The 12,532-nt window shown below is 36.3% G+C and overlaps 1 protein-coding gene across 6 annotated transcripts in view; it reads right to left on the reverse strand.

The window, feature by feature from the left end:
• The window catches only part of RALGAPA2 (Ral GTPase activating protein catalytic subunit alpha 2), a 129,325-nt gene that overhangs the window by 101,962 nt on the left and 14,831 nt on the right, over positions 1 to 12,532 (reverse strand). For 5 of the 6 annotated variants that reach the window (XR_007888979.1, XM_051614317.1, XM_051614315.1 and 2 more), the window contains exons 4-8: positions 7,430 to 7,487; positions 4,315 to 4,358; positions 3,661 to 3,835; positions 3,198 to 3,313; positions 858 to 996 (exon numbers count right to left, since the gene is read on the reverse strand). Coding sequence is in view for 5 of the 6 variants with exons in the window: in XM_051614317.1 (XP_051470277.1) it covers positions 858 to 996; positions 3,198 to 3,313; positions 3,661 to 3,835; positions 4,315 to 4,358; positions 7,430 to 7,487 (532 nt within the window). In the remaining variant the exon portion in view is untranslated. The remainder of the gene's footprint in view (positions 1 to 857; positions 997 to 3,197; positions 3,314 to 3,660; positions 3,836 to 4,314; positions 4,359 to 7,429; positions 7,488 to 12,532) is intronic. The other variant, XM_051614318.1, reaches the window with a different exon arrangement.

Consider the following 12,532-nt stretch of genomic DNA (forward strand, 5'->3'; position numbering starts at 1 on the left):
GCAGCACAGCTGAAGCAGCCCTGGAGTGATTTTAGACACTAAATATGTAAAGAACAGGAGTTAAAAGAGGAGGGAGGGGAAAGAGCTGCAATACATCAGGTGAGCACTAACACCACCGAGTACATAATTCAGGCAAAAACTAGGCAAAATGTGAGTGTTTCTGAGATAACATGCTTTTAACCCTACAACTATAGAGGTACATCTCCATTTCCTTTCATTTGGTCCTTCATGCTAGTTTTCTCTTCAAAGAAACAATAAGTAAAATAGGAGTAACTAAGCTAGCTACTCCCTCACACTTGGGCAGCTTGCTGATTCTTTAGAAAACCAGACAGAGAGCATGTTGCGTATTCATTACATACCACAGAATCTTAGGGGTTGGAAGGGACCTCAAAAGCTCATCTAGTCCAAGCCCCTGCCAGAGCAGGATCACCTACAGTACATCACACAGGAACTTGTCCAGGCAGGTTTTCAATGTCTCCAGAGAAGGAGACTCCACAACCTCTCTGGGCAGCCTGTTCCAGTGCTCTGTCACTCTCACAGTAAAGAAGTTTTTTCTAATATTTACATGGAACCTCCTATGCTCCAGTTTGCACTCACAGTTACAAGGACCTTGCTCACATAACATACATGCTATGTCAGTGGAAATGTCCTTAAGAAAGGAGAATCAGGCCAGCCCTTATGCAGCAATGAGCAGCAGCAGCTTCCCGGCCTATCTCAGAAAATCAAAACATGGGAGAAGGGAGGAAAAATCTTCATTCAACAGAACTGTACTGACATGCCAGCAGATAACAGAGATGCTACTGAAAACAGGCACTATTATTTCTTTTTCCACTTAAAAGACAAAATTCCCTACTTACCAAGAACAGGTTTGTAGAGGTTGGTTAGCTTTGTAAAAGATGGAAATACGTGAGGAAGATAGTATTTTCTAAACAAGGTAAAGAGAAACTTAAACCCAGTGTCTTGGTTCTCCTTGTTCTTCCACTCTAAGCTTGCAGCCTTTTTATGGAGTTAAAGAGAAACAAACAAAAAGCTTGAAGTTAATGTCTTACACTGACAATCATTGCACATTGAATACGAAAGATAAACAACTACACTTTAACAAAAGATATGAAAAATTAGCACTGTCCCAAAAACTCTACAAATTGCAGTAAGAACATAAGTTATTACCATGAGGGCTTTAGCACATGAAAGAAAGCAAGTTCATTGGAAGCCAGGGTATTTGTGCTCTTCTAATGCAGAGAAGCACAGAGAACGTCATATCAATGTTTTTAACAAATTTGCTTCTCACCTGTGATTTTAGACAAAGTCACTGGAGGCTACACTTTTATCAAATATTTTTTGTCATCAGAAACATCCTCCATGCCCATGATTAATCCACTTGCACACACCTACTTCAGCTGCCAAGGAGGAAGCTGACATCCATGGTTGTTTTTAAAGGTATTCTCTGTCTTTGCATACATCAACACCAGAGAGTCAGACATGTACTTTCAAGTTGCTCTTTACCAACAGTTTTTAATTACAAATCCTTAGGAAGGCTGTGCCAAGTTTTAACAAAGAGCTGCTCTTTTCAGATTAGAACACCTTCAACTAGGAGTAAGCTGCACATAACCCACAGAGGTGTGTTTTCTTCATTTGTATAAGAAAATCCAATATAATTTAAAGTAAGAAAGGTAAAAGTAGACATCTCTAAAATAAGGCACTTTTTCCACTGATGACTTAAACCCACCTGGATTTTAGTCTCTTACATAATTTTTCCTTTTGTGAAATTCAAGTGAGCACTAAAAGTGTTTATCTTTTGATATCTACTTTAAATTCAGGCTCACCTTTTTTCTTTTTTTTTTAAGCAACATCAAAAGACTACAGGATTCTTAATTATTTTTATTTTTGCAATAAAAGCTCTTAGAAAAGCTTGTCAGCACTATATATAGCAGATGACAAATTCAATGAATCCATGATAATTCATGAAAGAAAAACTGTCTTGTTTACCTCAGTCACATTAAATTTATTTATATTCTTTTGAATACATTTTCTTACTTAACCTGTACTAGATCTGCTTTCAAATCTCTAAAAACTGTGGAACTTGCAACGTCCTACTTTTACGAGACACATGTAGAGCTTGGGAACAACACTACTGAGGTTTTGTTTAGTTTTATTTGTTATGTAAATAAACTGACTCATATTAAATTCTAACCAGTTCCGGACACAAGTTTTCTTGAAGGTGTAGCTTTGCTCTATGTTCTGGCTCTGAGCAATCATTCTGCACTTGAATCAGATTATTTTAATCTTGCCTGTAGCAAGAAGGTTACTGCCCAGCTGTGCTCCTCTCTACCAAGCAACACAAATAAGTGAATGCTGATGAACCACAATGCAAATGGATTTATAGTGTAGTTGATTTTTTAGATCTCAAACACGTAACAGAGTATATAAAGAACAGTGAAAACAATTTTTTAACTGAAGTGTTGTGAGACACTGATATGTAAAACAGACTGATGTGTAGGAAGTTGATAATTTCATACAGCCACTTTTCCAAAAAAAGCATTTATTCAAGATGACAAAACCCCTACCAAATATAATTTTGGTCTTGCCTTTTTATATTAAAAAATGTATCTCAAAGTATTTAGTTATCTTTTATCTTTTTTTTTTAATACTGAGTTATTTCATGTTCATTATCTATACAGTTTCCACTTCATTTAAAATGTTGCCTAACTTGTACTTTTTAAATATATAAATTATCTAAATTTCTTTCCTGTGCAGAATAATCTGCACTACTTCGAATTTTTTTTTTTTTTTACATGTTACTTGCACCCCTTTAAAAAAAAATCTCAGAAGCCATCTCTCCTTTTCATCTCTTTCTCCACTGCTCCTTTATGTCTCCTCAGCTATGTATGTGTCCAGAGTGAAGTGTGTGTCCAGAGTATGTGTCCCTATATCAATTTACCCTAAACCAATCAAACACATGAAGTTTGTATAACATTCATTAATTCTTATCACAAATGTGAAAATCATCTTTTCGTCAAAGATCGCAGACAGAAATACCTTTGGGATTATTTTCCTTTTAAAAACAAAAATAAGAAAGGGTAGAAGACAGCTTCTTCCTGGGGAGGAAGCAGCTCCATATAGATACAGTGTAGACTTAATTTTCTATCACAATTGCATTCCTCCAAATTTGAATAGTTAAAAACATACATGCTCCGCACCTGAATTACCATATATTTTAACAGTAGCTGAAGAAAATAGCAGGTTTGGTCTTCAGCAATCTTCTCTCCAGAGACAGCTGGCAAAAGTGGGGTTATTTCTTCTGGAAAAATCTTAGCTAAAATGAAAATAGAAAGTTTTAAATGTAGGAAACTTGAAAATAGTTAGATAGGAGATATTTTCTATTAAAATATTAATTTGAAAATAATTATTAATGCAATTCTAAGCTGTACTAAGTCTAAAAAAAAAAGAAACAAAACCAAACTGTTCTGAACTCAGAAGGACAAGATCAGAAGGCTACACAGCCACACCTGCAACAAATACAGTAGTAGCTGGACAAATTCAGTACATCTCTTGACTTATAAAGACAAAGATTATCACCCATGTGCCATCTTCCCCCCAAGAAACTCTCCAGCTCCACCACGACCTCAGTGGAAGGGGGAGGCAACACATTCATTTACTCACCGTCTGGTGAATTAGGAGGACTAATGAGGTTATCTAGTGTACAGGGACCTCGTGAGGACATAATGGGTGGAAAACCAGGCACAAGGCATGCAAATATTAATATCTGTTCCTCTGCACAGTTAGTCTGAAGTGCTTGAAGCCAGAGGAGAAACAGTCGGATTCCTTCACATCTTATCTACAAGAGGATGATTTTGTAGAAAAAGATACTGAAACAAATCTGTAAGTGCAGTAGTAACACAGTTAAACAGCTAAGAAAATGCAGGACAAGTACTTTCATCCCAGCTATGTGCTAGCGAGTCCTCCATCATACCAAGAGTAATCGCATTAATATAATCGTGAGCAGAGAAGGGTGGGAGCAAAGTGTAACCAAGGCAGCGGCACTCCAAGGAGAAAGCATTAACACTGCAACTCCCATCAGAGGCCAAAAAGTTTTAAGCGAAGTATTAAGAAAAATATATTGATACCTTCTCCAGGTAACTTACAAAGGTCATTAGAACAGCAAAATTACTGAAGAAGATAAAACATAATATAAGAATAATAACATTTATTATTGAAAGGTGAATAAGTACCATTACAAAGCCTAACCATCTGAAAAATATGCCTCATAAGAATGAAAGTGAATATAAATATAAATACATCGTCAAAGATAAATACCTTGAGAGAATTTCCAGTGTGCAAAAGTTTCTTCAGAATTGACCCTGGATTAGAAAAATTAAATAGGCAAGTATCAGATACTAAGATGGTCACTTTCTACCAGAATTTTATTTTTTTTTTAAATACTACAGAGAAGGCTAATTTAATGCCATTTACTATGTGGCTACTAAGCAGGTGTTTATGAAAAAGAAAACTATGGGGTGAAGAAAACCCAAAGTGAATCTAATTACAATAATCATTAGTGTTATAAGTTTAAACACAATGTATCTTTACCGTGAGTTACTTTGGTTTTAGTCAGATGAGAATTCTCAAATTATTCTCATTAAAAATAAGTTACCTAGCTGAAGTTTTTACTTACTAGATTTGGAGAAATTGAGTTGTCCAACTTATAGGATTAAAGCATTTAAATACACTAATATTGACAATAATGACAAGAAAAAGATGCTAGCAATCTATATCACATTAATGTCTACAAATTGACATTAATGTCTACTAAAATTGCAAAATATTTTTTATTCTGGTTTTAGAAACACCAGGCTAACTGCCCTTAACTTCAAATGTCTGACCTAAAAATCAGGAGACATTATACATCAAATCCTTCAGGTAAAAAATGGTTTTAATCCAATTCTGAGAAAAAAAATACATGATGTAGCACTCAACTGTTATTGCTCCTGGATTTGTGAATTATGTATATTCCTTAAATGTGACCCTTCCCTGAAGATCTCACCATTTTACAGTATTAAATGAAAATTATTATTATAGATAGCAAATACATATTGATGTACATGAACATTAAGCAAAAAGCAAATCACAACATACAGCTTTAAATAACTGCACCACCAAATTTTGTAGCTTATTTATCGGACACAAATAAAAAAATACCCAAATATGACAACTGAAGAGAAGGATATATATAAATAATATATTTGCTATAAAACAACTGACTAAAACCAATTTGTTCTGGGCTAATTTGGATGAAATGGCAGTAAAGTGCTCAAGCAGATGTCTCCTTTTATTTTTGTCAGTGCTAACTGGAAATGTGACAACAGCCCTTTCCTTGACCTTTAACTTCCCCTCATTATTTCTTCTGCAACAGCAAATTCATTGTTCTGATGAAAAACATGGCAGCTGATGAAATAGTGCTAGAAACCAAACAACAGAAAAGTACTACTGAGAAGAAATAAAACAACACCCCAGCCACCAAAGCAGCATAAAATTTACTTTAACAAAACAAAATGCTGTGATCACTCTGGTAGCATTCGGAAGTAGAATCTTCAAAGTAGCGATGAATCAAAGATGCTTTAATTCAGAGGAAATTATGAAGTGATGCTACTTAATTGGATTATCTGGTGCTTTGACTATCAAAATAACTGTATTTCACCTTGCAATATTTCTATGCCCATTTGACTCTGGCTTTATTACACGTTTTCAAATGAGGAAAGGAATACATCTTGCTTTCTGGCTCCTGTACATGACCACAAGGTGAAAATATTTCCTATACATGCACCACAGACCACCAGGAATATTTAAAACATTAAAAAGTTAACTACCTTCAACTAAAGACAGCAACATACTTGTTTTTCCACCCATAATATTAATGTTCACATCTACTTTTAAAATCTAGTTGAAAGATCTCTACAAACTAGATGAAAACTTTTAAAAAACTTAATAGTTGTTCAGAAAAATTAACCCTGCTTTTCTATTTAGATTTCCAAAGTTCACAAGTGAATACCCCAAGCTTGTTAGATATCTATTAACTTCATGCTTAAGATAAAACAAGTCTAGTGTAGGAATTTACCAACTAAGTTGGTAATTTACCAACTAGGTTGGTAAATTAATTTTGTTCTTTTTTATGCATATATTGCAATATGATCTTCAGCTCCATGCTTATGAAGCCTTCTTCTGCAGAACACCTGCCCCACAAAGCACGCAGAATGGACAGAAGATTACAGGGGGAAAAAAAAAGGCAAAAAAAAAGCAGAGCTTTACTAACTCCAAGACTTCTCTCCACTGGACTCTTACCGCTTCCCTTGCTCCAGAAGCTGGAATATTTGCAGTAAATACCTTAGGAGCAAGTGGAAATAACAGATACAGCTCTCACGTTTGACCAAGTGAATGCCCCTCACAGGTATCTTGTGTCTGCCATGGCCAATGTGATTCTTGGCAAATCCTCTGCTGTATGAGAATCACTGAAAGACAGCTGGGGCTAAATGTGCAGAAATATCTTGTATTCATAATGCTGCTTAAAGGCCAGTAAAATGGTGGAGTACCCATTAAAAGCAATATTGATCAAAAAGAGGTACTAAAAAGCTTAGATTTTGGTCCTTAGTCTCTCTCCTTCACTATCCCAGCTTTAAACCAGAAATCCCTCATTTATTTCCCACAGTGTGACAACTGAGTGTTTCACAAATATTAATGAACGAAACCGCACAGAGAATACAGGAGTATCAGAGCAGAAATTAAGCTCATGTTCAATGCAGCAGTCCCATGGTTTGCGTTCAGTTTAGCATCACCTGTGCTCAACTACCAACCAGCCACCTCTTCACAGACCAAGTCTTACAGAATTAATTTCCAGGAGGAGGCAAAGAGCAATATTTAGCACTACAGACTTCTATGGGCATCTCATTTACAATCACTTGCAACACTCTATCAGAAGGCAAATTTGCAAAAGAGTCACAGATTCTACAACCCTCTTCAATCTTAATTTTTGGTGTTTGTCTGTGAATACAAAGGGGATTTAATTAGAAAAAGGTGATTTGGTTTATAACCCACATCATCTTGATAGCTTCCAGCACATGAAAGAGAACAAAGGGAGGAGGACCCAGGTAAATCCAAGAATACAAAAATGTAAAGAGCATTCATGCAAAATAAAAATAAAGCAGGCAATCAAAACAAGGAACTAAACAAGGAACACATAGAGCTGTTATAGTAGGTAAAAAGATTTTTCCATATGCTTTGAGAATTTTCAATTGCAAGTCTCATTTTGTATGTACTACTTGTGTGTGGGCAACATTAAGGGATTTTATGGTTAACGGGATTTGCAGAACCACGCAAGTGACTACATAAAACATCGATTTTATTTGTACTAGAATGTTTTTAAACCATTCTTTCTTACCTATACTGCGAAAATGCCATCGATAAAAAATCCTCTCAGGTAGTAGCTGCAATATTTTCTGCAGGAAACAAAACTAAACAGTCAGATTTTCCATAATAAACTGGCTCATTCAGAGGATACAGAGAAATTAATACACAAAACATAAATTAAATGGTAATATATACAGAGAACACAATAGAATGTAAATAGCTATCATAGTAAGGACTCCTGCCCATTACCTCACTCTCTTGTTATGGAGAATGACACTTGGAATGGTACAGAATAAATACCATAACACTGCCATGAACCACTTTCCCTCTCCCACTGTCTTGCAAAACCCTCATACTTCAGACTATAAACTGATTTCTAATGAGGAAGTTACAGATTTCTAAGCAGCTCACTTTGGGTTACATTTTTCTGAAGTGTCTGGTAATGACTACTGTTAGGTTGATACAGTCCAGATTTTGAGCTCCTGTGGCTTAGGTCTGTCTTTTCATCAACTAATGGGGTCTGATCTCCCTTCTACAGCAGAGATGAACAGTTATTTTACTGTGAGATGATCTACCTGTGCTTTCAGCCGGTGAGTGAAACCGAGCCAAATTACACAAAGCCAGACTAATCACAGCACATGCAGCTAATAAAGCACTTACGTGGAATAATATGTAGTGGATTGCCTCTGTAGTTTTGGACTGATCCTAACAGAGGCAGATCAAACAAAGAAAAAGGCTGTGGTCAAACACATTCCCCCTTAGTTTTGTTATGCTACAGGGCACCAACAAAGCAAAGCAATTTAAGTGTATGCCTAAGTGCTTTTCTGAATGGAGTCTTACAATCTTAGTTGCAAAGAACATTTGAGGCTACTAAATGTTTTTTCTTCTCAGTTTAGTGGATGCTATTAAATGATCTGGACAAATACAAACTATTTGGGAGCCTCACTTGGGTAAATATGGCTTTTAAAAGGACTTTAAGTTAACAGGGTCCAAGACACCTTTTTTTTTTTCCTCTTTTTTTAAAGTTTAGCAGTGTAGTCTAGGGCTCAGCAAGTAGGGATTATTAGCAGTAAAGGAGAACAGCTAACTTACTGCTACTCAGCCCCCCACAAAAAGTGAGCAAACAAATATGGTTTAACAGAGATCACAGAAAATGTCTGAATCTTACTACTTTCTCAGCTATTGAAATATGAAATTAAGGAGATCTATTTAAATGGAAAACCATTTTAAACACCTACTTGTGGAACTAAAATTAAATTAAACAATGTCATGAATTACTAACAGTCAGAATTCCTTGTAGTTATGAAACAAAGTAACTGGAACAAACTTCTGCACAAAAAAGCACCATTAAGTTTTCAGAAATACTACATGCAGGATGCAAAATGGATGACAAGTCACTTAAGCAACGGTGACCCATTTGTTGGTCTTTTGCACATAAAAGCTCACAAGAGGAAATAAAGCATCACAGCCAAGAAAGCAAGAATTGGAATTTTAGGCAATCCTTCAGAGACGGCCAACACATGAATCATTATTGCTGTTAAAAACAGTATGCTCAAGAGATGAAATAAGATGGACTTTGTTTATTTTTTACAACAAAGTGCTTCAGTGGTTATATACAACACTCAAAATAGAGTCTTTTTGAAAATGGAACATTCCTTTCTCCATGGCAGAAGATGGAAGTCACGACTTAGGGAGCTAGACCTCGGGTCACGCAGACAGACTGGTCTTCCTGCACATCTTTACCATAGCACATGCTCCCCAAATAGCATTTGGCATTTCTAAAAGTTTACCTAGAATAAAAGTACAAATTGGGCATGCCCTTCTATGTTCTTCCTGTATTTTGTTCCAGTGTTGCACCCACAGCTCCCTCCCCAGGACATCATGGCAGCAGGGACTGAAGGAGCGGGAGGCTGGTGGGCAGAGGTCTAGCTCCCCATCCATGGGCAGGAGGAATGTGCTTGGAATGAAGGATCTGACTGGCTAAAAATGACGCCATGATTCACACTGGGCTTTACCTGTTGGTTAAGGACCACGTTTCTGCCAATCAGATTGCAGGATCCACAGACAAAGAATTATCATTATCATCTAAATATTAAAATACTAGGCAGCCCACCTCTTTTCATTAGCATTTTGGACATTAATCTTTGCCTAACTTGGCACAGGGCAGAAAGGAGCTTCTAATCTAAATCATGAAAACTTCACGTCAGTGCAGGAGCGGTGGCACCTGCACGTTGAGTTTAAGACTGATCCCACATGGCAGGCCCAAAGCACACAAGGAAAGACAACTTAGGGTACTCATCTACTAAGACAAAAAATGGTCTGGAATCAAGTATCAGAACACACTGCAGGGAGGAATCTTCAAACATCTTAATGTTTATTACAGAAAACCAGACAAACATATTTTGTTTCCATTGTTCAGATCATTACAAGAAGTACAGTAGATTACTTTTACAAACCACATGACATGATACCACCAGCTTGTCTTTGATGTAAATTCTCTCTCATTTGTTTCAAAACACTAACTTTTGAGAACCCATTGTTTTAAACTTTCAAAAAAAACAAGCACTGCTGCTGTATTACTCTGCTTTATTAGAAACTTGTCACAATCTGGTAATACTACTAGTGGAAATGCATGTTAGCATATTTCAGATACCAAAGTAAAAATCTGCATTGTAAAAAACCCCTTATATTTAGAAAATATATGCCTACTTCACCAAATGTCTGATGTGTACTCAAAACACCAGGCATGGCATACTCACGTGTTACGAATGCAAGTTTGTGAAAGTAACCCAATGATGCACAAACAAATTTTGCTTAGTTGCCAAAAGAAACAGCAAACCCTTCCCAAGAGCTTCAGCAACACTCTTAAGAATAGTTTTGCAGTTTACACATGCCAGTTGATTCAGGATCAAAACAAATAACCCCCACTTGCTGGCTGTTTCAAAACACAATAATGCATTGAAGGAAGCTGGGTTTTACTGCACCCTCAGTGCAAGATGCAAAGCACATCAACCGTTGTTTGGGAGAGGCCAGAGGCACAATGGCACACAGTGAAGGTACTATCTTACACGCTACACCATTTCACCTGAACTTGAACGCAAACTTCACTCCCCAAAGTGAACTATGATAAGGTGTAAGCTGCGTAAACTGATATAATGGCAAAGTTGCATAATAAAGACCCATTCTGAAAAAAAAACTTAATAATATCTCCCACATCCAAGTGCCAGTGAAATTTAGGTTATGCCCAGAGAACATCTGGAAAACAAGTGCTGTTGCAGAGAACAACCAACACCAGAAAAAGCAAGGCTAAACTTTAAATGGCATGAAGCTGGGAGGGCTGGGGAAGAGAAGAACATGCTCACCGTTTTTTTTCTTTAAAAAACACAGAACGAAACACCCTTGTCAGGTGACTAAATCCAAATAGTTCAAGGGCTGAAATAAATAGGAAGAGGACAGAAGTTCCTATATGAGGAAAGCTTCCATATCCCAATATCACGTCATACAGCAAAAACTGAGACACTTAAGTAACTTCTCATACCATTCTCCATTTCAGTATCTCAAAACCAGGGGAAAAAAATAAATATATGAATGCACTTTGAAAAATGCAAAGATGTGATTAATCACCTGCAAAGTACTACCAAACAGTAAACAAAACTAACTTTCAAAAAAACAAACAAAAAACCACAAATTAGATTGCTAGCATCGCAGCTACCTAATGAAGATATGAAAGCTTCGCAGCAGATTAGAATATAAACAATCTAAATTCAGAGTCCACATATGCTCATGCAATGCAAAATTTAGGTATCATGGTTGAAAGTCTACTCTAATAAAACAAAAACTTCTGAATGTTACAAGTTAATTCCAAGTTATGGCTATAATTCCTTTTAACTAGAAATTTTCACACACCTGCTTTACAGTTCCCAGACTAAGATGGTGTTACAGTGTGACACAGGATTGGCTAAATCATGAACAAGGTGCAGCTGCTGTCCTTTCAACTTAGAATTTCCAAGAACATTTCCTACACTCTCCCATCCCCTGGTGTTCTAAGAAGCATTTATTGCTATTTCTATAAAACAAATGACAGTTTCTTCCACTCCAGCCCAGACTTTCAGCAGTACCGCTGTGAATCCAAACTGGCTATTGACATCTTGTTTCTAGTTTCACAGTACACTAATAAGAAATATTTTAAGAAACCCTACAGTGCAAAATAATATTGCTTTTTCAGAAAACACATAGATCTATTTAATGCTTAGTGCTTTGCTGCATCTATATGGTAATCCATTATAGCACACTTGAAATAGAAATTAGGTATTACTACTGATCAACACATCAGGGTATCTGTCAGTTCTTTAACTGATTATCCATAGTTCTTTTTCTTCTGGACTTCCTGCATGACTAGGAATAATGTTAAGTCTAAATCTTAGTTTACACAGGATGCTGCTTTTTGGAAAGATATATCTCTCTATTTTATCAAAGTAAAATAAAAAATACTAAGGTTTGTATTTCAACAGACTCACTGACTTGACCAATACTGCAATTTATTTTAAAAAGTTTTTTATTTTTGCCAACTTTATTGAATTATATTATGATAGGCAGCTTTATGCCTATCATTGTGTGCTGTGCTACCCTGTTGTAGAACACAGAGAAAGATAAGGCTGTTATCAAATTTTACAACGAAGATCTCTACAGCCTGAACATTTTCCAGCTTAACTTACACAAAAGTGAGATGATAAGCATCATCATTCCATCTTCCAGAGCTACAAGCTGCGGTTTTCTAACATGCTGTGCAGAGTCTCTCATTAAAAACAACAAAAACAAATGTGTTATTGCTGATTGAACATGCTCTTAGAGGCAATGACAAGTTCAGAAAATGTTCATTTCAGGAGAAGTGATTCTGAGAAAAAAAATAGCTTTTTCAATGCAACCTGTACATGATAAGGAGCTTCTGTTAGTCAGTGCCAGGTGGATCTACTTTAAGCCAAGTCAAATGCAGAATAGCTCTCCTCTGCCTCTATGTTCAAGTACTATTTAGTGGTATCTCCAAAACAGTTTCAGAGAGTTCACCTTCAAAATCTGCAGTAATTTTGACATTTTCCAGCTATTATTCACTGATTTAGGTGAAGCCAAGAGCCCA

Source organism: Apus apus, chromosome 3 (genome assembly GCF_020740795.1).
Source record: "Apus apus isolate bApuApu2 chromosome 3, bApuApu2.pri.cur, whole genome shotgun sequence".
NCBI classification, from domain to species: Eukaryota; Metazoa; Chordata; class Aves; order Apodiformes; family Apodidae; genus Apus; species Apus apus.